The sequence below is a fragment of the Trifolium pratense genome, linkage group LG5 (genome assembly GCF_020283565.1).
Source record: "Trifolium pratense cultivar HEN17-A07 linkage group LG5, ARS_RC_1.1, whole genome shotgun sequence".
Classification (NCBI taxonomy): domain Eukaryota; kingdom Viridiplantae; phylum Streptophyta; class Magnoliopsida; order Fabales; family Fabaceae; genus Trifolium; species Trifolium pratense.
In genome coordinates, this window is record NC_060063.1 from 57,561,624 (window position 1) to 57,588,816 (window position 27,193).

General features: G+C 32.3%; 3 protein-coding genes across 10 annotated transcripts; all 3 read left to right on the top strand.

Moving 5' to 3' along the window:
* Nucleotides 1-2,546: 2,546 nt before the first annotated feature.
* Nucleotides 2,547-3,080, top strand: LOC123886978 (pectinesterase inhibitor 2-like). The gene has a single exon (XM_045936239.1). It carries the CDS (start codon nucleotides 2,547-2,549, stop codon nucleotides 3,078-3,080), a length of 534 nt encoding a protein of 177 aa, XP_045792195.1.
* Nucleotides 3,081-4,726: 1,646 nt separating this feature from the next.
* Nucleotides 4,727-17,738, top strand: LOC123883420 (protein VASCULAR ASSOCIATED DEATH 1, chloroplastic). 5 transcript variants are annotated; one of them, XM_045932217.1, is made up of 19 exons: nucleotides 4,802-4,965; nucleotides 4,999-5,159; nucleotides 7,477-7,536; nucleotides 10,013-10,063; nucleotides 10,213-10,278; nucleotides 10,549-10,644; nucleotides 10,773-10,874; nucleotides 11,648-11,748; nucleotides 11,834-12,015; nucleotides 12,990-13,033; nucleotides 13,153-13,240; nucleotides 13,437-13,523; nucleotides 14,052-14,106; nucleotides 14,272-14,338; nucleotides 15,773-15,872; nucleotides 16,004-16,065; nucleotides 16,161-16,200; nucleotides 16,309-16,613; nucleotides 17,230-17,738. In XM_045932217.1, exons 2-19 carry the CDS (start codon nucleotides 5,031-5,033, stop codon nucleotides 17,455-17,457), a joined length of 1,863 nt encoding a protein of 620 aa, XP_045788173.1. In that variant the 5' UTR covers nucleotides 4,802-4,965; nucleotides 4,999-5,030; the 3' UTR covers nucleotides 17,458-17,738. The 5 variants fall into 5 exon arrangements, with proteins under 5 accessions (XP_045788174.1, XP_045788170.1, XP_045788176.1 ...); XM_045932218.1 differs by having other exon boundaries at nucleotides 4,727-5,159; nucleotides 12,993-13,033; XM_045932214.1 differs by having other exon boundaries at nucleotides 4,789-5,159.
* A 672-nt stretch (nucleotides 17,739-18,410) lies between these two features.
* Nucleotides 18,411-24,258, top strand: LOC123883421 (protein VASCULAR ASSOCIATED DEATH 1, chloroplastic-like). Of its 4 annotated transcripts, none has more exons than XM_045932221.1 (15): nucleotides 18,411-18,592; nucleotides 18,709-18,804; nucleotides 18,987-19,091; nucleotides 20,013-20,113; nucleotides 20,200-20,375; nucleotides 21,199-21,239; nucleotides 21,359-21,446; nucleotides 21,629-21,715; nucleotides 21,803-21,857; nucleotides 22,020-22,086; nucleotides 22,228-22,327; nucleotides 22,461-22,522; nucleotides 22,618-22,657; nucleotides 22,777-23,078; nucleotides 23,673-24,258. In XM_045932221.1, exons 1-15 carry the CDS (start codon nucleotides 18,566-18,568, stop codon nucleotides 23,904-23,906), a joined length of 1,581 nt encoding a protein of 526 aa, XP_045788177.1. In that variant the 5' UTR covers nucleotides 18,411-18,565; the 3' UTR covers nucleotides 23,907-24,258. The 4 variants fall into 4 exon arrangements, with proteins under 4 accessions (XP_045788177.1, XP_045788178.1, XP_045788180.1 ...); XM_045932222.1 differs by having other exon boundaries at nucleotides 23,676-24,036; XM_045932224.1 differs by having other exon boundaries at nucleotides 18,509-18,615; nucleotides 23,676-24,036.
* Nucleotides 24,259-27,193: the final 2,935 nt, after the last annotated feature.

The following is a 27,193-nucleotide window of genomic DNA, read 5'->3' on the forward strand; positions in this document are numbered from 1 at the left end:
CTTTTGTAATATATACTACTCCTCTCTCTTGCAACAGGAAAAATCAAAATTGATAACATCACACTCCTTCTTGCTAAAAAAACACATCGCACTCCTTCTCCTTCATGCTTAACGATAAAGAAATTAACAATTTTAACTATAAAAATAATTTAAAATATTTATCATATACAGAAAAAAAAATTCTTGATAAAACAATTTTAAAAAATTAATATACACATAAGTTAATAATATAAAAAATTATTTGATAATATAAAAAGAAATTTGGGAATATGCCGATGTCATAATTAATATAAGACCTCGATATACCTACACGGGGCTAGAGCTGGGTATGCGGGCTAGCCCGTCCCGTTTAACCCGCCCCGCATAAACCCGCATATTAAACGGGGCGAACAAGCCCGTCGGCAAATATAAACGAGTTATAATATTAAGCCCGAGTCCGGTCCGCATAAGCCCGCGGGTTAAACGGTTAACCCGCGGACTATTACCAAAAAAAATAAAAAATCATTTTTTTCAAAACATAAACTAAATTAGTAAAATATTGATATAATGAAAGCTTAAAAAAAATATATTATTAATAATTTTATGTTATAACATATAAATTGTAACTAACAAATAAAAATAAATAAAGTTTGTGATATCATTGAGTTTATCTATATTCTCTTTGTAAGTAATGCAACTAAAATCAAATTCAACTGATTCTTATCGTCATTTTTTTACCGTCCATTTTAGTGAGAAAAACTTTCTACATGTACCCAAAAAAGCATAAAAAGATTAACAGATTAAACTTAACTAAATCACATCAAGGTAACCAAATTATTCAAAATATAATAGCGGAAAATACCCTCAAGAAAAATAACTACCCATTTGGACATATATCTTTTAAATACTAGCAAATGTATATACAACTAAGACAAAGTAAAAGATAGTGAAACCTGGTGTTTTGTGTTGTTGTCTACTTGATTAAAATTGGAGTGTGTTGTTGCTTTTTATAATTAGGATTTAAACTAAGTCTTTTTTTTTTTTTCTCTGTTAAAAAAGTTGAATTTGGACATGGACCAAGTTATTTATATCTGATAAATTTTGTAATTAATTATATAAAAAAAAGCAGGCGGGCCACGGGTTATCCCGCAAACCTGCGGATTTAACCCGCATAACCCGCGATTTTAACGGTCCAACCCACACGGGCAAAAATGTAAACGGGCCAAAAAAATTTGGTCTTAAGTCCGTGCGGGCTGCGGCTTAAACGGGTCGGCCCGCGGACCTTGGTCCGTATACCCAGCTCTACACGGGGCTATGGCATAGCATAGACTCAGGCCAAGATATATTTATAAGTCTATTTAGTTAAATAGGTCATGTTGCAGGTCATTAAAATCTTTTAATCTACTAGGCCTTTTTAGTTAATATGAATAATATTTTTACTACTATAATTATTTACATATTAAAATTTGTACTTTGATTAAATTATAAATTTATTAACTTTTTAAGTAGTTTAAATTTATTAGTCTACATAAGTTTTTCACATATATATAAATGTAATATTATAAACTAGAATTGAAATATGATGACATATATAGTCAAAATCTGACTTTTTATTATAAGATTAAAATTTCTCACATGACGTGAGTTGTTGTGGTTAAAGTCTCACTCCTCTCTCTTGCAACAAGAAGAAACAAAATTGGTAATATCACACTCCTTCTTGCTTATAAAAAAATACATTGCACCCCTTCTTCTTCATGTTTAACGATAAAGAAATTAACAATTTTAACTATTAAAAAAAATTTAAAACGATCATATTTATTAGTTAAGCAACAATATTTTGAACTTTTGTTTCAGTGATACGCTTTTTAATAAAGTAATTAAATTGATCGTTGTGTCAATTAATTATAACACAACAATTTAAATCAACTAATTCTTTCTATTTATAAAATTAATTTCGTTGAAACCAACTTTTTAACGCGCCGAAGACCCCTTACGACCTAACGCCCCGACGCAATATAACGCGCCGAAGGCGCTTCCCGTGCGTACGCACGGGTTTGTACCTAGTTTGGAAAAAAATCAAAACGTTTTAGTTTTGGAATTAATATACAAAGTGTTTGTATTTTTGGAAATAATCTGACCATTATTTTTATTCCAAAATCTTAATTCATTATTTAAGTCAAAAGATCCAATTTATAAATTAAAATGTCGCCGAAGACCCCTTACGACCTAACGCCCCGACAATATAACGCGCCGAAGGCGCGTCCCGTGCGTCCACGGGTTTGTACCTAGTTTGGGAAAAAAATCAAAACGCTTTAGTTTTGGAATTAATATACAAAATGTTTTTATTTTTGGAAATAATCTGACCCATTATTTTTATTCCAAAATCTTGATTCATTATTTAAGTCAAAAGATCCAATTATAAATTAAAATGCTTAAGTTTCGATTATTACTCAATGAATCCAATCAAAACATTTAATACTGAGATATTAATATATTATAACCTAGTTTTCACAGGAATACGAACAATATATATAAAACCGGCTCATAAGGAGTGAAACTAAGAAAAAATGGTTAATTTTCCTTTTTCATTGGTGATTTTTCTTTTATTTGTTACATCTTGTTATTCGGTTAAATTTGTTGATGTGGATACTATTTGTAAGAATGCTACAAACCCTTCATTTTGTTCAACTCTTCTCAAATCAAAGCCCGGCGGCGGAAGCGGCGATCTCGCTAGCCTTGCAGAATACACCCTTAGTGTGGTTCATACCAATGTGACAAACACCATGAATCAAATCAAAGAGCTAATTAAACAAAGTGGAAGTAATGTTGCGGCAACTACACATTATAAAGGTTGTTTATTCAATTTTGGAGATTTGGGTGCCCTTGGTGCAATTGGGGCTGCTCAAGATGCCTTGAAGAAGAGAGACTATAAATTTGCTCATGATGATGCTAATGATATCTCATTTTTTATGTTTTTATGTATTTCAGGGAACTTGCCAAGTGACCCTCCTTTTCATGATACTTCTTTGCTCCCAAAATATGTTGATATTGTCGATCAAATTGCTAAGATTATTGTTAGAATATTAAATTATTTGATATAAAGCCTAAATCATTAAAGGCATATATACCTAATAAATTCAAGTTTTACAATTTGAGTGTGGTCCAATTATCTATTGCAATGGTGTGCATATGTTTGTGTATATTTGAACTAATTTCAAATCGTGTCCCTTGCATCTTGAAAAACTGGTTTTTGTGTGTTTATGTTTAGCTGGTTAACTTTAGAGGTATAACGTGTTACAAGTTGTATTTCACAACCCAAAAATGGTGGTATCCCTTTGGCCAAATAATTATCTTCTCCCTCACCCATCTCTCGTTTTTATCTCTTTATTTTCTTTCAAATTTTATCTTATAATCCAACTCTATTTCTAGACTTCAGCTAACAAATTGATGTCTTTTATTAAGGGTTTGTTTGATCCAATTTTTTTTAGAGCTTATACAAACAGCTTATGCAATATAAATTATGTTTTATGCTTGACAAACTTATAATAATATATAAAAATTGCATAAGCTGTTTGCATAAGCTTTAAAAAAAAGCTGACCAAACGAGCAATAAATAAAATTTTGGTTTCTCTATGATTTAACCATAAATGTTTAAATTGAAAGCTCTAATTGTCCAATTTTTCACCTCATCACATCACTAATCAATCCACACTACAAACCCTACACTACTCAAATCACTCCGCCACAAGCAAATTATGCTAGATGAATTAAAGTTTGTTAAATTCGCACTATTTTGACACCGTACTCAAAATTACTCCCTCCAGACACAAATATAAGAAAAAATAATCGTTTACGCGGTGTTTAAGAAATTTAGTTAAATGTAGTTAATTTTTTTGATTTAATGCAAAACATGAGTTAAGTTTATTATATTACCCTTTGAAAAGTGATTTATGCCTTGGAAATCACATAAACTTTTGAAAAGTGAAATGATTAAATAAGAATATATTATGAATAGTAGTATTAATTAATTTAAAAGTAGTTGACTTTTGCTTATAAATATGTCCAAAATTTAAAATGTTTTTATTTCTTATATTTATGTTCGGAGAGAGTAACACATTTCAGTGCTCCGACATAAGATATCCCAGTCACTTATACAATAAGACTCTATTAAGCAGCCTTCACACCAAGTGGTCCAAATCCCCACTTCTCCTTGACTTAGATGCATCAATCCATTTTTTCTCATAAAAGGAGATAAGACTTAAGGGAGGTGAGTTACCAATTTACATATGAATTTTTTTTAAAAAAAATTAATGAGAAGCTACTTTTGTACAAAATTTCATAAAAATAATATATTTTAGTGATAAATTTTTCAAAAATATGTAATTTTTGTTATGTTAGGGTATGTAATTAAGTTATAAAATTGAATTAGTTTTTCTCGGGATTCTGTTACTACTTGCGAATTTATTGAGATTTGCAGGATTCTTTTTTGAATCTCTGATGGTTGAAATTTGCTGAGACTTATTTGCCTAGGTTTTCAATTTACCATTTCTCTAATGAAACTGATGAATGTCTTTCTAAGAATGAGATTAGAAGTGAACCTCTACTATGTGGTGTCTGTTTTTATCTTTTTCATTGTTTTGTAGTCCATTTATTCCGATCTCTGTTTATCTTGCGCAGAGATCATTACTATTACCCTTCAATTTTTATTTTTTGTTGATATTTTGTGTTTTACAAAACTTTTAAAATTTCATTCAATAATCTTATCTAAATTCTTTTTATAACAAAAAAAGAAGAGAAAGCACGTGTAAGTAATATGGTAGTCGACATCGTAGCAAACGCAAAACGAAAGAGAACGCCGAGTGTGGGTGTTATTTTCATCATCAACTACCGACGTTGACTCTAAGCAACTTTCATTTCTCTCTCTTCTCTCTCTCTATAACCGTAAAACCCCACTCTTAAGTCTCAACTACCATTCCACACTCTTCTTCTTAATTCTCTCTCTCTCTCTCTCTCTCTCTCTCTCTCTCTCAGATCTACAATTTCTCTCTCCAATGGCTTCTACGGCTGTTGCAACCGCTGATTCGCCGCAACATCCAATCACCGAACCCTCTCCTTCCTCTGTTGATCGTAACGATTCTTCCAATTCTTCTCCTAACTTCTTCGCTGATGCTGAATTTCAGGTACTTTTTTCTTTCCTGCATTCATTGTATAGCCAAATGCTTCATTATACATACATACACATATTGTAACAATTAGTTATAGTCGATCACAAATTCATAACCTTACGATATATGACAAATTGGTTTGGTTTATCAAATGTATTAGTACCAACTAAGGGATTCAGAGGTATTAAGTAAATGGTCAGGGTTTGATTTCTAACTATTGCATATGGAGAAAATTTGGTTGAGATAGGATGGGATGGGAGGATCGTCTTGTGTGCCTAACAAGTTCTCTGACGGAGATTAGTAACTATGAAACTGCGGTGGAAACTTTGTACTTGTAATATGGTAACTCAAAATATTAGAAATAAATATTGTATCCATTACCAATAGTCTCTATCCTTGAATAGATAGGAGTTATAAGGATGACTTTGGTGGCTAAGGTGGATGAGATAAGAAATGGAGTGATAAGGAGTTCAATTCCCACCTATAGCAAAAACTAACTACTAATATTAGTTGTTTCAAAAAAGAAAAAGAAACAGAGATAGATAGGTAAATAGAGATAGAGAGAGATAGAGATGCCGCTAATGAACACTCGTGGATGGTGGTCATTCCTCAACAGCGACTCATCGTGTTTTAGATGCTCTTGATAAGATGCAAGATACGTCGTTATGTACGTTTAATTGGGACTATATAACTTAATTAGAATTTTCATTATTCCAAAACAGTTCATCAATGACATTCACTCCATATCTATTAGTAATTAAGTATTTAATTAACTAATTATTCAATTACAAATCTATTTAGTCTTATTGCTTAATTTGATTGGTAATGAATTAAGGCTCTTAGTTTGATAAATAACTAATATAATTATTAATATACAGACATTTGCTGCATACTAATATTAGAATGTAATTAAATAATAAAATATTCCAACACCACTCGCTTCAATCAATGCAGTGAAGTGTCCTTTATCAATTTATTCAAACTTTCTATTTTTTCTTTTTAAATTTTAGGATTAAATATGATTTTAATTTTTATAAAAACACGAATTTTTTAAGTTTAGTCCCTATGTAATTTATATCCACTTTTAGTCCCGATTTTGAAAACTTCTTATGAAAAATGGATGCTTTTTGAGGGACTGAACTTGAATGGCAGTGATTTTTTAAGGCACGTGTAAATGTAATGGCAAACGTAGCGAACACAAAAGGAAAGCGACCGTGGCTGTTGTTTTCAGCATCAGCTACCGACGTTGACTCGAAACAACTCATTAACATTTCTTCTTTTTTTCCCCATAAAACCCCTCCCCCTCTCAACCACCATTCCACACTCTTAATTCCAAGATCTACAATCTCTCCCTCTTATGGCTTCTATGGCTGTTGCAACCACCAAATCAACGCAACATCCCGTCAAACCCTCTCCCTCCTCTGTTGATTGTAACGATTCTTCCAATTCCTCACTTAAATTTTTCGGTAATGCTAAACTTCAGGTACTCTTTTCTTTCCTGCTCTCTACACTTCATTCTGCTTGCCTGCCTGCATTCGTCACAAGGAATATGAACACAGTTTGTAGTCATACTTTAGTGAACATATGAAGATACATATAAAATAAAATCAAACATAAAAATAATGCTTAAACACAAATTGAGAGATGTGGAATGGTCCACGTTGATTTATCAAAGATGTTAGGAATATCTGAATCCATCGACAATGGCCTCTCGAATAGTAATGCTTAAACACAAATTGAGAAATGTGGTTAATGAACACATTTTGGCTTGTGATTCTTCCTTACTTGAGAGATGCTAGAAATATCCAAATGGAAATCAATTAAGACCCAAAAAGCATTGAAGCGAATCAAGCAAGAGAATTGATAAATAGCTAATATAATTAATATAAAGATTTATGCTCACTTTTAGTCCCTATTTTAAAAAACTTCTTATGAAAAATGGATCCTTTTTGAGGGGTTAGATTTGAAAAGCAATGATTTTATAGGGACTAAAAACATATTTAACTCTTAATTTACTATATTTAGCTTCAATAGGAAATTGTTCTTATTTTTCACAAGACTAAACTTGAAAGGCAGTGATATTATAGGGAGTAATAAGTAATAACATATTTAACACTTAAATTTACTGTATTTAGCTTGAGTATAAAATTGTTTGGATTTTCGTGGATTTAGTATTAGTGAAAATCTGAACTCCACAAGCCATTCGTTGAGTTTTGTGGCCACATAACTGTTGATCTATTTAACTGAAATTTATATTTGGCTTAAGGTTGTTGAAGTTGACATATTAATGATCCTATATATATAGTTTATTTAATTATTTTTCTCGTTGCAGTCTCCGGATGTATTGAAGAGTGAAGAGTATCGTCAATTGTTTCGTCTTCCACAGGACGAAGTGAGTGATTTTCATCTCCATATAGTACTATAATGTCTCCATGGTATCTTTATTGGTTTTCAGATTATCACTGTATGTTAGAATCATAGAATAGTTGACAATCTTTATGTTTGTTCACATTTGCATGTTTTACCGGAACACATGCACGTGTGACTATGTTATTTTTCATGATGCAATGAAATGATATCAATGCTTATGCACCATAAATAAGGTTAGCAAAATACTAATAGGTACTTCTAGAAGAATTTAGATGGTCTAATTCAAGAAATACTATTAGGAGAAAATATTTTCTCTAGAAGGGATCCAGGTGGTCATATGCAGCAGCGGACCTAGGGGTGGGCTGAGGTGGGCCATGGCCCACCCCCACCCCCAAAAAATAATTTTTTTTTATATGTAGGGTATTAATTTAAATGTATTATTAATGATTTTAAGTCGCCCGGTATATATATATGTACAAATATTAATGTAAATATTAATTTAGAGTATATTATTGATGATTATAAGTAATTCGGTACACATATTAGTTCAAGTATTAGTGTAAATGTTAGTTCATAATTAATTGAATTTATAATAATAGATAAAATTAGCAGTTGAACTAGCATATATAAATATGAAATGACATAAAAACATATGTTTAATTAATATTAAATTTTTCAAGTCCCATATTTTCACATTTGTTGCAATTTTAGTCCTATCTCAATATATTTTTTATTACTTTTTTGCTGTAAAATTAGCGAATTTTAATGGGAAAAAATTGTGAATTTTGGTCTCAAATTTGATATTTCATCTTTAGATTCAATGTTGGAGACAATAAATCACGTTTATAGCCAAAAATCACAATTTTTAGAGTAAAAATATAGTTTGTTGGTACCAAAATTGTAACATGTGAAAATAGAGGAGCAAAAAATTCAATTTGAAAATAGATTGACTATTTTTCGGCCCACCCATGATATTTTTTCTGGTTCCGCCACTGGTCATATGAGGAGGGGAAACAAATGCAGAGGGTAACGCTGTACTAGAGTTTGCTTTAACTTACAATTTTACAGTGGCTAACACTTACTTTAGGAAATGGGAGTATCTTTTCTCATATAAAAGTGGGATGGCATGATATCAAATTATTTATTGTTTTGATGAGAAAATGAGATTGAAAACTCTGCACAGATGCTAATTTTTATCGTCTTCTCTAGTGTTTAGTCTATTGAATTAAAACATGTCATTTGTTAAATGCTTATAAAAGAAAGTCTTCCATTTTTCGTTGACATAGAGTTCTTTGATTCAGAATTTCTCCTCTTTCATCCTAAATGTATTTACTTATTCAAGCCTCTTTATTTTCTATTCTCTACTTTTAGCAAACCTGTAGGTACTTTGTTTACTAGTAGCTTTGGTACGTAAGGATTGGTATAACTTGTAATGAATAATGCTTCCTAGCACGGGACACAGAATAGGATAAAGCCTCAAATCTCTAGCTACATTTATCGTTTTCTTAGTATTTTTCTTGGTCATCTTATATTTATTCCAATGTTTAGCTTCTTTGTTTTCACAAAGTCGTGCCAAAACACTGTTTTAACCTCAACCTCATATTGCACACTTGTATCGTAACACTAAAATTATTTACCCTTTGGGTCCAAAGCTTCTCGATTCACCAAGTATGTCTTTGGCCATCTTTCGAATCCCTTCAGTCGTCTCATTCAACAAATCATGAGCACTTCCCTTGGTCTCCTTGTTGTGATCAGTTACCTTCATTTGTCCATGCTCCAAATGCTTGGTCCACAGCATGAGGACATGTGTTGAGATCTCACATCGGCTATAGATATGACCAAATCAGTCCTTATAAAGCTCGACCAATCCTCATCCCTCGAGCTAGCTTTTGGCAAGTATATGGGACCAATCACACAACATATTTAAGAAATAGAGGGAGATGTAAACTATATGATTCAAGTAGGATGGGCGAATTAGATTGATCTCGTAGGTCTAATTTGCGATAGAAAATGTGTCACTCAAACTTAGATGAAAATTTGATGGCAAAATCCGCAAAACTATAAGAATCTGAGATGTTGTATAAGATTGAATATTGGGTTGTAAAGAGCCAACAAAAAAGTAATTGCAATGCTGCATAGTTCAAATGTTACAATATTATTTAACATACAAAACAAGATAGGATAAAGAATTGAAGTATTAGAGAAAATAGTTGGGGTATCACATAGTGTGGAAAAGATGGTAGATAGAGGCATGCCTTAGGTTGTTCGGGCATGCGAGGAGAAGACTAGTACAAGCACTAGTGAAGAGGATTTGGATTAACTATTTAAGCCTTCACTATTTAAGCCAACACATCTTGCAATGTAGTTTTACTTGAACCACATAAGGTGCATATTCATAAGTTTTTTTAGTCGCGTACCTGTGAACTTACAGCAATTTGATTCCTCTTTTCTTTTTTCATAATTGAAGACATTTCTCCTTTGTTTATCTTTTCCTTTAGGTCCTTATTGAAGATTTTAATTGTGCCCTCCAGGAAAACATACTTATTCAGGTAATAGTATTGTAATAACTTGTTTATCTTTTCATTTTGAAGATCACTACTATATTTTACCTATGCCTTAAAATTACAAGTAAAATTTGCTTCAAAATCTAGTATTTTCATTTGTTTTCCTGATGGTTTATTAATCGTTTGTTGTGTAGGGTCACATGTACCTCTTTGTCAACTACATTTGTTTCTACTCGAACATTTTTGGGTTTGAGACAAAGGTAAATTGCTTACATAATAGTTTTTGCATTTAAATAAACTTATTCTTTGAAATCTTTATGATAGAGATTGCATTTATTTCAACCTATATTATATTGTACATACATAAATAAGATATTAGAAAAATGGAGAAGGCAAACTGAATATTATTTCATGTTAGACAAAGCCTATTTAATGACATCAACCAAAATGCAGACACTTCCATATTTGTGGTTTTGATTTTAATTTTCAATGGTGCTGCATCTAAATATTGTTAACGCTTCACATTTCAGAGAATTATCCCGCTCCCTGAAGTAACAGGCGTACGGAGGGCAAAGACAGCTGGGATCTTTCCAAATGCCATTGAGATTATTTCCGGGAGCAGGAAGGTATGTTAGACATCGAGTAATACTCATGCTATATTATATTTCAATTCATTTGTCACCTAAGTATTATTTTCACTCGTATTTCTCTTTAACTATGGTGCAATGTCTTAATCCACCTATTTATTTGACAGCACTTCTTTGGATCCTTCCTATCTCGCGATGATGCTTTTAAGATTATTAATGACGGATGGTTGCGACAGGTCAATGATGCCAGATTAATCATGGAACAGCAGGTATTTTAATATGCTTTTGTAGTATATAGCAATATAATGTTCTACATTAGTAGTATGGTGGGTTCTAGGAAAGAATGGTATTCCTCTTCTACTATAGTAATCTTTTGATGGATAATGGATCTGGTTTGAGAATTAGTGTGGAAGCCATGGAGAAGTCCAATAATTAAGTTAAATCAAGATTTGGTATGTCTTACGTTACGAGTCTTTCCAATTTGGATTTTTTGATGGATGATATGACACATTTAGGATGGGCTTTCTTAGCTAGATTCCTGGTTGATAAGACTAAATTTGGAGTTCTATTAATTAAAAAAAAAAAATGCTAACAAGGGCACTTGTTAAGGAACCTTTGTATAATAATATTTTATTGGAAATTGTGTAGTCAACTTGTAAAAGGTCTAAAAAGTATGTCATGTGTTGTCCTTTGTTTGGTCTTGATTTTATAAGATTTGAGAGAAAAAAAGAGAGTAACCTTGAATCTGTTTTAGGTATTTAGTGAAAAATGAATTCTGTTACTGATACTAATAGTGAATTCTTCCTTGGAATGGTTGTGATTGGAGAAGTGTCTCAAAGGGTTTTATAAGTTGAATGTTGATTCGAATTCATTGTTCTTTTTCTTATCCTGTGTTATACAAGATTGTTCCATTTTAGCTATTTTAAGTATTCTATTTCCTGTACAATTTGATTGCTTGTCATTAAAAAGATCTTAATTCCCAGCTAATTGGTCAAAATTGCATTAGTTTCACCATTGCCTTTATATTGTTATTTTACTTCAGGAATCAACATCCGAACTCAGCAGCCAAGAGAATGGATTTGTAACTGTTGACAATGTCAAAAGTTCTGATATACTTGACAACGAGGCACTTTCTACTGACCTGTATGTCCATGATCATAGGCTGTTGCTTTAGAATACATTATTTTGTGTGTGAATCATTTACGCTTTACTTATGTGTGTGAATCAGGAGCCAAGGTACTTCTATGTGCAAAGATGAGGGAGTTCCATCCATTGTTGGAGAAGACCCTACATTGATGGTTGTTCAAGAGAAGCAATCCAGTGTTGAACAGGTTGCTGAGTCTGAATTGAATAATAATCCACCTAGAGTGAGTTCGAACTGGAATGAAGAGGATATTGATGCTCCAACAAGTGAGTTTCTGAACATATCTATACCTATATATATTTTGGATTCATGAGTTTGGGAACATAGCTTATTCCTGTATATATTTTTGGATTCATGTTTATACACAAAAGTTTGTAGTCATTTAATATTGATTTGAGGGAAAATATCTCAAATTTTTGTTTAGAAATTGTTCAATTAAACCAAACAGAATGTAGTTAATGGCTATTATTATAAACATATTCTCTTGGTTTTAATTTATATTTTTTACCCTATGACACCTTAGGAATACATATTACTCATTTCCCCTTCCTTTTTTCAAATATGGTTTACATCTATGGTAAACGGAACTAGTTTCCATTAAGATTAGGGAAGAAGATATATGCAAAAAATTTCAAACCAGTATTTTAAAATGACAGATGGTTCGGTTATATATTTGCAAGTTCCTGGCTGAGTTTGAGCCTAACGCAATCTCCCTCTAGAACATCACATTTTTCTTTGAATGAAGAATTATCATTTCCTTATGTCATGATTCTTTATCCACCTTAATGGTGGAATTTCTAGCCACTAAAAAAAAAGAATATATATGTTCGTCTTTTCATGCATTACTGCTTTTTTTAAATGCCCGTTGTTCAATTATGAAATGTATGAATTTCTTTCTGTTAATTGGTGCATTTATGCATAAACTAATTGTTGTATAGGAAGCATTGTATTCATGTGCTAGCAAGAAACACTTCATGTGTAAATGTCAATAATTTTTTACGTTCCACTTTCGTTTATCTTATATATATATATATATATATATATATATATATATATATATATATATATATATATATATATATATATATATATATATATATATATATATATATATATATATATATATATATATATATATATATATATATATATATATATATATATATATATATATATATATATATATATATATATATCTGTGTGCAAAGATGCTGATGACATGAGCTTATTTTCTGTTAAGCAGCCCCAGAAGGTTTTACGTGTGTTGCAGAATCAAAGTTTCTGGTATTATCTTGTTTGAAATTATTGTCTGATTGTACTTTTCAAATTTTCTAAAGTTAATTTAATGAATATTAATTTTCAATTTATGAGGTCGTTCTCAGTTTTAAATTTACAAACTGCAGATAAAGGTTGAAGACTTCTTTAGGTACTTCTTCTCGGATGATGCAATACATTTTCTTGAGTCTTTTCGTAAACAATGCGGCGATAAAGGTAGCCTGCATGAAACTCTTAAACCTATACATTTTAATTGCCTTTTTCATTGTCTAGTCTTGTTTGCTTTCCTCACTATCATTTAATATATTTTTCTGGGAATGAATAATGATAAGCGATAATTGATATCTTTTACCATGCCGTGTTGTTTTGGTGAGGATGACTTTTTTGTTTGTTGTTTTTTTTGGGCTTTCAGACTTCAAGTGTGCTTCATGGCATCCTCAAGAGAAATTTGGGTATGCTCGTGCACTGTCATTTCAACATCCAATAAAAATATATCTTGGTATGCTTCTGCTGCTTTATATCACATGTACACTGTATAATTTCTTGTTCTGTCCTGAGCTTGGTTTTGTTCTCCCTTTATAATTTTACAGGTTATGTAATATGAAATAGTGGTGCTTAAACTTAATTTTGAGGGAACCGAATTAAATTGCTAATATGTTAAACTAATTTAGAACTTTTCATAGAATTATGATTGTTAACTCTGTCTCTACGTATCCAAAGTCTGAAAAAGGTTTATAATATCAAGTTAACTAAATGCAATGCAAAGAATAAAACTATTAGAAGCAAAAACTCTACAATTTCACGCTTGTTATAAAACAATGCAATAATATGGGAATAGAAGTGAATGAGTGTTCTAGTTAACTAGCTGAAGAACAGCGAAGCAATGGGTGCAAGACACACAGATCTATAAACAATATTGCTATATCACATTTTGGGCATTAATAATCTTTCTGATAGTTTCAAGGAATTTTTAAAATGTTCGAGTTGTTCCTATCTGCCATTATACATGATTGTGGTTCCTTTCCAGGAGCAAAATCGGGTGGCTGCCATGAGGTCCAGAAATATCGAGTTTATAGGAACAGGTTATTACCTTATTGCTATGACTTTTGATAATCAGTACAATCTTTTGCATCAATTCATCTTGTTAATGTTTGTTTTAGCCCTGAAGCTATTGGACTGAGTACATGAAATATATGAAGTTTTAAAAGTTGTTATATTGACATGTATATTTTTGTTACTTCATCCAGTCATTTGGTTATACAGACATCGCAAGAAGTCAGTGACGTACCATATGCAGATTATTTTCATGTTGAGGTACAAAACTTCTCGAGACATTGAATCATTGTTCATTAGGCATAAAATACTAGCTTTATAGTAATTTTAAGCATCACAACTTTCGTTTCAAATTAAAAAGACCCAGTTTTACATTTTGTTTGTGTGTAGAGTTATCTCTCATTATCAGTCGGTAATATCAGATTTTTCTAGCTTTTCAAGTGATTTTTTTCTCTAAACTCTTCAATCCCTCTTTATCTATACTATTATCAAAATGAGATTCTCCCTGGTATCTTTTAACTATTATGCCAGACCGGAATGTCTGACGTTTTTTTAACTGGTACAGTATTTTGAAAAACCTATGATTATCGGTGTTTGATTTAAGAACTTGATGACTGAAATGAGGAATTTGTTTAAACTTCTAAGTTTGGTCCATTGGCCATCCGTTGAATTGGTTTGTTAAGAAATGCGAGAGGACTAGGGACTAGAGTACTAAACCAGTATGACAGCTTAATTGTAGCCCAATGCATGAGCTTGCTCCAATTTGGGGTGTGTGGAGGATAACTTTCAGTTTAATTGAAGTTTCGCCCATGGAATGAACAGAGAGGCTATTATTACTGTTGGAACATGAAAGCCAGGGAATATCAGCAAACAATTCTACGAGCCAGATTGAATCTACTTTTCTATAAACACGCAGGAAAATAAAACTGAAATGATTACCTTGAATGAACTATGAGCCAGCCTGAATAAGCTTTTCAACAAACACTGTAGTACAGTTTGAAAACAATTTGCACATTTTCTTTGATAATGATGATTGCGGCACATGAAAAGTAAAGTTAGGTTGATGTTATGTTGTGTCATTTTTTAACATTAATTACCATAGGAATTAAGTTAAAAACATTTATAACTTTTCTGGAAAAATAGTTCAAAAGTATGGTTGGAGGAGGTAAATATGATTTTGGATAAAATCTGAAAATGTTTGGTTGTTAAAAATTGCTTTTTCTTTCAAAAACAAGTTTGAACGGAAGTGGTGAATGTAGCTTTTGCATTAGGTTGAAAATTTTAACTGAAATTACTTCACTTCAGATTCAATTTAATACAAATCAACTTTGCCGAGTTAAAATAAAAGAAAGAGTTTAGGTAATTTTGGAAGGCATTGGGACTTGGAATTACTGTATATTCACCCGTTATTTCTTGCATTTTATTGTGTACACTGGACATCAACATGCCTAAACGTGTATTTTGTCTCCACTCCGATATTAGATCAAACTAGGGGAGAAGTTGTGTTTTAGTTTCCTGAGAGAAGGCTAATATATACTCGCCAAACTTTGGGACAATTGGGTTTAAATTTTGCCTTATTTTAGTTATTGAACAGTAATCAGTTAGTTCTATCTCTGTTTTAGTAATAACTTTGTATTTCTCTATCCAATGAATTATCAGTTTTTACTTATGACTTGTTTCTGTTTTAATTTCCAGGGATTGTGGAATGTAGAGAGAGACAAGGATGAATCAAAAGAATGCTGCATTTTACGGGTATATGTGAATGTGGCATTTTGTAAGAAAACTATCTGGAGAGGTATGGATTTTATCATACATTCTGAAAGAATATTCCATTGGTTTTCATTGTACATAGTATCTTATATGTAATCATTTAAATTATGTTGATTTGCGATGAATTGGAACTTTTATTGATTCTTATAATCACAGGCAAAATAGTACAGTCAACAGTTGACGAATGCAAAGAGGCTTATGGAACATGGATAAACATGGTATTCTTTTGTTTTTACATTATACATCCTTAGTTTGGCTACTGTTCCATGTTTTGTTTAATGTCTATTTAAGAATGTATCAATATTCCTTTCAGGCGCATGAGTTCTTGAAACAGAAGAACCTTGTAAAAGAAGGTATGGCTATATATTTTCTTAAATTTTGAAGTCCTTTTTTACATCCATATATGGATTGAAATGTCCTATTTTTGAAGATTTATATATATTTTACTTTTTATGAGGCAGAAAGTGGTTCCGTTGCTGCTGTAGTTCAAAATGGCAAAATGTTTTTTGATCGAGAAGCAAAGACAGGAGAAACTTCAGAAGGATCACAGGGTCAAAGTAATCCTACAGGCAGAGAAACTACATCCAATGCCATTGACGATGCTATTCGCAATGTTAGTACTCAATTGCAAGGAAATTTCATTGGCACACCGTCTGTTCCATCTTTGTTCAGAGAGTTTGCGACAAAGATTAGATCATCTTTGAAAAATCAGAGCAATCTTTCGCTGCTACTTGTTACCATTTTTGCTCTGATTTTCTTCATGCAGGTGTGTTCTTTAAACTAGAATTTAGATGTTCTGTCAAGAACTTCAGACTAGCAGCACTTATTTATTTGGTACCAAAATTAATTTATTCATCAAAATCATTGTTGCAAACTTGCAATTACTGGCATCAAGGTGCTTTAGTTAGCATTCGATCACTTCTATGTGACTGTTCAAGTTAATAGTAGTACACTTGTGTTGGTTTCCTTCGTTCTGAACAATCAGATCTATTTGAGTCCTACTTTTTCACATAATAAAAGAAAAAATTTGAAGATCTAAACTTGGTATTTTAGCTGCTCAACAATGATTATGATTTGTGGGCAAGCCTTGGCACAACAGTAAGATTACTGCCTTATGACTTGGAGGTCACGATTTCAAAGTGGGAGCCTTCTAGATTCCACATGGTGGGAGCCTCGTGGCCTAGGCTGCCCTTTTAATATTAATTAAGTAGGGCTAAAGAGAATCACCTCCACTGGCTCTGATTTATTTTTCAAATTAAAAAATTGTTATGATTTGAACTTCAGGGCTACTCTATTCTATAATGATCTAGTTTAAGTATTGTTACAATTTGCAAATCAACTACTTCCCTTTAGTACTAACACTTTACTTTATTCTATTGCAGCAGTTTAGTATACTGATGCTGTTGGCCAGGCCTCAACATATACATATGAACCCTCCTGTAGATTTTATGAACAATGGAGTGACTAGAAATCCTTCGGACATAGCGTGGTTGGAGAAAAGAGTTCATCACCTTAAAGATGAGATGTACATGGTTGAGACTAGGCTTGAAAGAATGCGGTATGAGCATGCTCTCTTAAAAAAGCAACTAAAAGATCTAGAACATAAATAGCTCTCTCTCTCTCTCTCTCTAAATATATGTGTTTATATATATATTTTTTGTATATACATGTATGATATGATGAGATGTGATATGGATGGATATAGCATGAAAATTCGATAATTCATACCTCATTGTAAATGAATTGTGTATGTTATGCCAAAAATAGAACAAGCGAGGAATTTGTGATTCATGAGTTGTTTCTCATACTATAAACATCAGTTATATCCCCAAATTGTACTTAAACTTTACAAAATAAATTTGGTATAGTTATTTTTATTCATGAAAAGCAATACGGTGATATTAGTGAGTGACGTGCTATTAGAGGCTTCATCATCTTGCCCTAAAATTTATTCATAAAATAAGTGTTACGGAAAATATTATAAAGCACTTGTTAAAAAATGCTAAATATAAATAAAAGTTTGTTTCATGCTTTCTTTTTGCGTGGGATAAAATTAATTTCAGCTTACATATTAATCTAAAATAATTTGGTGTAAATAAGATTTTTCATAGTTGAAAATGTCTAAGAATTTTTTTGATAGAAACAATTAATCAATTTTATTCATAAGTGCACTCATTATAAAGTGACATATGATCATGACTTTGAGAACTAATATACAACAATAAACTGAATATTATTTCGCTTAATTTTCTGTTCAAAGGCAAAGTTGCGAAACATAAATGTCAATAATGATTATCATAAAATTAAGAAGAGAAATAAAAAAAATGTACATAAAAAGGAGACTTCCCTATCGTTCAATGCTCCTCTTAAAAGATTTCAAATAATATGAATACCATGAATATGAACATCCACGTGCTATTTTTAAAAAAATAATAGTAATAAATATTGTTCCACGTAATTTGATATGGTGACATTTTTTTTTGGGCGTTAATGGCGGAAATTAGTAGTCTTTCTCTGCAATCCCCCATCTCATTCTCTTACTTCTTTCTCTTTCTGAATTTTTGTGGCTCTTATCTAAGTCACCATCAATTCATATGATCAACTTCCAATGCCACAATTCTATTTATACAAAGAGGTTAATTGTTATCATAGATTTTATACAAATTCAGAAGAACAAGGCTGCTATTTCATTCTTTGGGAGGAAGAAATGATTGAATCATGGAAAAGGAAGTGGAAAGTGAAAAGGTGGGAGGGTTCCTATGAAGAAGGTTCACATTAAGATAAAATAAACCCTTCACGTTTTCATTTTAATTTTAAACAATAGTGTTGCACCTAAATATTGTTAATGCTTCACATTTCAGACAGTTATCCCGCTCCCTGAAGTAACAGGCGTACCGAGGGCAAAGACAGCTGGGATCTTTCCAAATGCCATTGACATTATTTCTGGGAGCAGGAAGGTATGTTAGACATCGATTAAACTCATGCATATTGTCCCGAGAGCATAGCTTAGTTGGCAGCATTGCATTATATATGCAGAGGGGGTCGGGGTTCGATACATTTGTCACCAAAGTATTATTTTCAATTGTCTTTCTCTTTAACTATATGCTGCAATGTCTTAATCCACTTATTTATTTGACAGCACTTCTTTGGATCCTTCCTATCCCGCGATGAAGCTTTTAAGATTGTTAATGATGGATGGTTGCGACAGGTCAATGATGCCAGATTAGCCATAGAACAGCAGCAGGTATTTTAATATGCTTTTGTAGTATATAGCAATATAATGTTCTACATTGGTCGTATGGTGGATTCCTGGTATGTCTTTAGTTTCGAGTCTTTCCAATTTGGCTTTTGTGATGATGATACGACACATTTAGGATGGGCTTTCTTAGCTAAATTCCATGTTGATAAGACTAAATTTCGAGTTCATCTTGGTTTGAGACACAAAGACAATTCTAGAACTTCTCATAATTTTTCGGAGTATACAATCCGGACAAATGCCTCTGAATTTCAAAATCCGAATGACAATAAAATTGATTAGAAAGAAGGAAATTCGGAGGACTTTGGAGAATCTAAAAAGTGGGAGTGGGCGTGGGGGGCGAGGAGAAACCATTCTTACGGCTATCACGCTCTTTGAACCTTGAGGTACCAAGATACGTAGCTTATCTAAACTTTCTTCTATTATGAAAAAGAAATTGCTAACAAGGGCACTTGTTAAGGAACCTAGTATAATAATATTTTATTGGAAAAGGTCTAAATAGAATGCCATTGTTGTCCTTTGTTTGGTCTTTTATTTTATTAGATTTGAGAGAAAAAAGAGAGTAACCTTGAATCTGTTTTATGTATTTAGTGAAAATGAATTCTGTTACTGATACCAATAGTGAATTCTTCCTTGGAATGGTTATGATTGGAGAAGTGTCTCAAATGGTTTTTTATAACTTGAATGTTGATTCGAATTCATTATTCTTTTTCCTCTTGAGAACATGCGATTGTCTTTCTCAGAGTGCATTCCATTCCTATCCCGTGTTATACAAGATTGTTCCATTTTAGCTATTTTAAGTATTCTATTTCCTGTACAATTTGATTACTTGTCATTAAAAAGATCTTAATTCCCAGCTCAAAATTGCATTAGTTTCACCATTGCCTTTATATTGTAATGTTACTTCAGGAATCAACATCCGAACTCAGCAGCCAAGAGAATGAATTTGTAACTGTTGACAATGTCAAAAGTTCTGATATACTTGACAATGAGGCACTTTCTACTGACCTGTATGTCCATGATCACAGGCTGTTGCTTTAGAATACATTATTTTGCATGTGTATCATTTATGATTTACTTATGTGTTGTGAATCAGGAGCCAAGGTACTTCTATGTGCAAAGATGAGGGAGTTCCATCCATTGTTGGAGAAGACCCGATGGTTGTTCCAGAGAAGCAATCCAGTGTTGAACAGGTTGCTGAGTCTGAATTGAATAATAATCCCCCTAGAGTGAGGTCGAACTGGATCGAAGAGGATATTGATGCTCCGACAAGTGAGTTTGAGAACATATCTATACCTATATTTATTTTGGATTCTTGAGTTTGGGAACATAGCTTATTCCTGTATATACTTTGGATTCATGTTTATACACAAAAGTTTGTAGTCATTTAAAATTGATCTGAGGGAAAAGATCTCAAAACTTGTTCAATGGATGTCTTAAACCAAACAAAATGTAGTTAATGACTATTATTATAAACATATTGTCTTGGTTTAATTTATATTGTTTCCCCTATGACACCTTAGGAATACATATTACTCATTTCCCCTTCCTTTTTACTAATATGGTTTACATCTATGGTAAATAAAACTAGTTTCCATTAAGATTAGTGAAGAAGAAATATGCAAAAAATTTCAAACCAGTATTTTAAAATGACAGATGGTTGGGTTATATATTTGCAAGTTCCTGGCTGAGTTTGAGCATAACGCAATTTCAAACCAGTATTTTTTTTCTTTATATTATTTAGTGTGGCCAGTAATTGGCACTGTTAAAATATAAGAAAATACATTACAATATCTTTGATATTATATTAGAGTATGAGTATCTTAGTTTATCTCCTTGGATCAGTTTCTAATCTTAGTGTATCTTTATTTCCTAGGATTAGTCTTGACTTGACATTACCAATTATTGTATCTTGGAGTATCTTAGTTTTTCTTCTAGGATCAGTTTCTCATAAAATATCTCAAATTAGCTTCATGTGCTAGCAAGAAATACTTCATCTGTAAATGTCAATAATTTTTTACTTTCCACTTTTGTTTTATCTTATATATATATGTGCAAAGATGCTGATGACGTGAGCTTATTTTCCGTTAAGCAGCCCCAGAAGGTTTTACAAGTGTTGCAGAATCAAAGTTTCCGGTATTATCTTGTTTGAAATTATTGTCTGATTGTACTTTTCAAAATTTCCAAAGTTAATTTGGTGAATATTAATTTTTAATTGATGAGGTCATTCTCAGATTTTAATTTACAAACTGCAGATAAAGGTTGAAGACTTCTTTAGGTACTTCTTCTCGGATGATGCAATAAATTTTATCGAGTCTTTTCGTAAACAATGCGGCGATAAAGGTAGCCTGCATGAAACTCTTCAGCATATACATTTTAATTGCCGTTTTCATTGCTAGTCTTGTTATCTTTCCTCACTATCATTTAATATATTTTTCTGCGAATGAATAATGAAAAGCTATATCTTTTCCCATTCCTTGTTGTTTTGGTGAGGATGATTTTTTCTTTATTTTTTTTGCTTTCAGACTTCAAGTGTGCTTCATGGCAGCCTGAAGAGAAATTTGGGTATGCTCGTGAACTGTCATTTCAACATCCAATAAAAATTTATCTTGGTATGCTTCTGATGCTTTATATCGCATGTACACTTTATAATTTCTTGTTCCTATCTCCCATTAAACATGGTTGTGGTTCCTTTTCAGGAGCCAAATTGGGTGGCTGCCATGAGGTCCAGAAATATCGAGTTTATAGGAACAGGTTATTGCCGTATTGCTATGACTTTTGATTATCAGTACAATCTTTTGCATCAATTCATCTTTTTAATGTTTTTTTATCCCTGAAGCTATTGCACTTAGTACATGAAATATATGAAGTTTTAAATGTTGTTATATTGACATGTATATTTGTTACTTCATCCAGTCATTTGGTTATACAGACATCGCAAGAAGTCAGTGACGTACCTTATGCAGATTATTTTCATGTTGAGGTACAAAACTTCTCGAGACATTGAATCATTGTTCATTAGGCATAAAATACTAGCTTTATAGTAATTTTAAGCATCATAACTTGTTTCTATCCAATGAATTGTCAGTTTTTACTTATGACTTGTTTATATTTTAATTTGCAGGGATTGTGGAATGTAGAGAGAGACAAGGATGAATCAAAAGAATGCTGCATTTTACGGGTATATGTGAATGTGGAATTTTGTAAGAAAACTATCTGGAGAGGTATGGATTTTATAATACATTCTGATTCATTCCATTGGTTTGGTTTTCATTGTACATAGTATCTTATATTTAATCATTTAATTTATGTTGATTTGCGAGGAATTTGAACTTTTATTGATTCTAACAATCACAGGCAAAATAGTACAGTCAACAGTTGATGAATGCAAAGAGGCTTACGGAACATGGATAAACATGGTATTCTTTTGTTTTTACATTACACATCCTTAGTTTGGCTGCTGTTCCATGTTTTGTTTAATGTCTGTTTAAGATTGTATCAATCTTCCTTTCAGGCACATGAGTTCTTGAAAGAGAAGAACCTTGTAAAAGAAGGTATGGCTATATATTTTCTTAAATTTTGAAGTGCCTTTTTACATATCCATATAAGGTTAGTTTCAGTTGAAATGTCTTAGTTTTTAAGAGTTGTATATAATTTACTTTTTATGAAACAGAAAGTGGTTCTGTTGCTGCTGTTGCTCAAAATGGCAAAATGATTTTCGATAGAGAAGCAAAGACAGGAGAAACTTTAGAAGGATCACAGGATCAAAGTAATCCTACAGGGAGAGAAACTACATCCAATGCCATTGATGATGCTATTCCCAATGTCAATACTCAATTGCAAGGAAATTTCATTGGCGTGTCTATTCCATCTTTGTTCAGAGAGTTTGCGACAAAGATTAGGTCATCTTTGAAAAATCAGAGCAATCTTTCGCTGCTACTTGTTACCATTTTTGCTCTGATTTTCTTCATGCAGGTATGTTCTTTAAACCAGAATTTTAGATTCACGCCTTTTCTTGCTTTGTAGTTATGAAGTTCTGTCAAGAACTTCCCACTAGCAGTACTTATTTGTTTGGTACCAAAATCAATTTATTCATCAAAATCATTGTTGCAAACTTGCAATTACTAGCATCAAGGTGCATTAGTTAGCAATCGGTCACTTCTATATGAGTTTTCTAGTTATAGTACACTTGTGTTGGTTTCCATCGTTCGGAACAAACAGATCTATTTGAGTCCTACTTTTTTCACATAATAAAAGAAAAATACGAAGAATCTAAACTTGATATTTTAGCTTCTCAACAATGATTATCATTTGTGGGCGAGCCTTACCACAACAGTAAGGTTACTGCCCGATGACTTAGAGGTCACAAGTTCTAAGTGGGAGCCTCGCGCGCCCTAGGCTGCCCTTTCAATATTAATTAATTAGGCTTCCCCATGTTTGTTTGGTTACTGGTTCTGATTTATTTTTCAAACACTATTCCTTTCAGGGCTACACTATTCTAAGTATTGTTGCAATTTGCAAATCAACTACTTCCATTTAGTACTAACACTTTACTTTATTCTGTTGCAGCAGTTTAGCATACTGATGCTGTTGGCCAGGCCTCAACATATACATATGAACACTCCTGTAGAGTTTATGAATAAGATGGACAATGGAGTGACTAGAAATCCTTCGGACATAGCGTGGTTGGAGAAAAGAGTTCATTACCTTAAAGATGAGATGTACATGGTTGAGACTAGGCTTGAAAGAATGCGATATGAGCATGCTCTCATAAAAAAGCAACTAAAAGATTTAGATATATAGTGTTTGTGTTTATATATAATATTTGTGTATATAATGTTGTTGAATATAGCATTAAAAAATGATGATTCATACCTTGTTGTAAATGAAACAGTTTATGTTATGCCTAAAATAGAACAGGCGAGTTATTTGTGATTCATGAGTTGTTTTTGTTTGGTTGTTGCTCACACTATGTGTATGTTTGGTTTCAATTCCGGAGCAGCCAGAATTGATTCTAGACATGTAGAATGAATTCTGACTTGTTTGGTTCCTCAAAACTAGAATTGATTCTGCCTTCAGAATGGATTCTACTTGAAGCTAGAAATTATAGCTTCTCATTCTAGAATTGATTTTTACACTCAAATTATTTGTTCAACTCACTTTTGTATGAATATATCCAAACATAAATCAATTCTATCAAACTCAATTCTATCAAAATCAATTATGTCAAACTCAATTCTATCAAAATAAATTCTGTCTACCGCATAACTAAACACATACTATAAACATCAGTTAAATTTAAATCCCAAAGATGTACTTAGACTTAATTTGGTTAACAAAATAAAGTTATCATCATAATTATTTTTATGGTAATGTGATGGAGATGCAACCAACTCAATCCTTTGCATGAGTTAGGAGGTCCTATGAATAGGTCCAAGACTATAACAATGAATCAAGCTCTAGTCTAATCATCAAGAGTGGATCTCAATTTCCTATTATCCGATGAAGATGTTTTGAGCCCAATTTGAAGCTCAATTCACATGATAAGAAGCATTATTGAACTGATTTTGTGGTCTAATAATATTTGAATAAATAAAAAAATAAAAAATAATTAAGTTCAATTTTCTTTATTTTTATTGTAATTTTCGTTTTTGGTACCGGGAGGATTTTTGGATGTCCTTTAGCTTCCTTCTAGCCTCTCTAAATACTTAATCCGAAGTATAAATTAACAAATCCGAAAAAAGAATTAAGATTTTGTAAGTGATTTACCTAAGAATCATCGCGCTTAAGCTTCTCCGTAAACTCTCGATGAATGAACCCAGTGAGCGGCGATATAATATGGAAATAACAGGTTTCCTATTTATAAGAATCAAAACCCAAAATGGGTTGGGGGCACTAAGTAAGTAATTATAGTGGCAAGTGAGAATTTATAAGTATGTTAGTGCTCATTTTCTAAGGCCTATATGATGAATGTATAGTAGTGGAAAATAAATCTCCGTTTGGATTAGCTTATTTTTTAGCTTATACAACCAACTTATACAATTTTTATATATTACTATAAGTTTTTTAAGATACTTTACGATAAAATAGATTACAAAAATACAATTTTCACGAACCTAAAAGCTTGTTCTGTCAGCCCATCGATCGAAGTCGCCGCGCCATGGTGCTCTGTTTGCACGAACCTCCTTCTTCTTCTTCTTCGTGAAACTCGTCGACTGTGAATCAACAACGGTGGTTGCCTCTGTTTAAGCCGCCGCCGCAGCAGCACTGTGCAGTTGGTGTTGTTGTCAATTCGAATGGCTTGTTCTTGTTCAATTGATGAAACAAAAATATGGGGATGGTTATTGTTATCAATTGGATCAATTTTGTTTGTTGGTTACTTCTTTCTTGCTCTCATTTCAAAGCTTCTTCCTTCTTCCAATAATCTAATCATCTCTTCCTTCCAAAATGACTGGTCAGTCACTACTTATAATCTATTTGCTTGCTTTCACATTTCATTACATTATTATTTCATTAACAATTTGTTGTCAAATTCTTATCTTGTTGGGTCATTCTTGTTTTATATAGCTTTCATGATAGATAAAGAATAATAAAGATAGATTTTTTTTACATCAAAATTTGTGACTGTGATTAGAACCCCAGTTAGCTAAGTCAGTTAGATAGAGAATAATACCGGCTATATCATCGTTGTAGCCTAGCAGCATTTAAACTAATTGCTATTGTTCCGCGATCCACCGTTTAGTACGAAGTGTTAGCGGCCAACACTCGGTGGGATTTAGTCCCACATCGGATAGATAGGACTCTTGAGAAGAGTTTATAAAGAGGAGTCAATCCTCACCTTACAAGCCGGTTTTATAAGGATGAGTTAGGCCTCGATATTCGTGACACAAAGTATTATGTAGCATAGAGGAATTTGAACAAACATCTATTTTCTGCGATCCGCGATTGACATTGTTTTGCTGGTGTTAGTTAACCACTTTTTCGCATGGCCTGCCACCATGAGTCTCCCCCTTTTGGAGTTTGGACTCAGGAAATGAAGATTAAACTTTATGCGAGTGATGAATGATATGGCAAATAAAATCGATTTCAGAAACTACATTATTGTTATTTCTTTTGTAAATTATCATTGCTATTACTCTTACCTCTCCCACATAAACTTGTATTTATTTCACAGGTACTACTGCTTCTTAGTGCCATTGACTCTCCCTATAATTGTGGTTGCCGTGTACTTTCATTGGCTCAGCATGAAGATGTTCAAGCATGCTTAACATATATATCTGAATCATATTTTAAAACAACTTACGTCTACTCTGTCAGAGCAACCACCATGGCTATTTCTGCATTTCTCGATAGCCCTGCAAGGACCACCGTTCGTCTAACCAACCTAAGGATCTGGTTTCTGCAAATCTTCCGGTTTCATCCTGCTTTAATGTATGCGGTTATATGTGCTTGATCGTTTGTTTTACCTTAGAATTTTGCATGTGGCCTAATTTCAGTTCTCATGATCATGTATTATTTCAATTGAAACTAGTCATGTACATGAACTTGGTCCTTTTTTTCAGAATAAAGGTGTGTTTGGATAAAAAAATCAAGTTAAATGCTTATTCAATAAGTTGTTCTACGAGCTTAATTAAGTTCTGATTCCTAACCTATTTCAATAATAACTTGTTCTGTGAGCTTATTAATTAAGTCCTCATTCAGAAGCTATTTTGGAGATCGTATTTGTGTAAGCTAAAATTAGTTTATCAGCATGTTATAACTTAATATTAATACTTATGAGATGAGATAGTTTCAGCTAACCTCTAAATAAGGATTTCTACACACCGTGATTTTGGAAACCTTTACAAAAGTGAATGATCAATTTAAGATACTCGATCACAAAATAGGTTTAATAATAATTTGAGTCTCTCTAATATAAAAACAATGCACATTTTATTCTTAAAAGTTTGTTTTCAAATCACTAAAGTCTTATTTATGAAATTAAGCAAATTTGACCGAGTAGTCAATTTCCTTTCATTTGAGTAAACTTTTATGTCCTTAATGTGTGAATCTATCCTCTATCTCTATGTCGCTACAGTTGTCAAAATCGT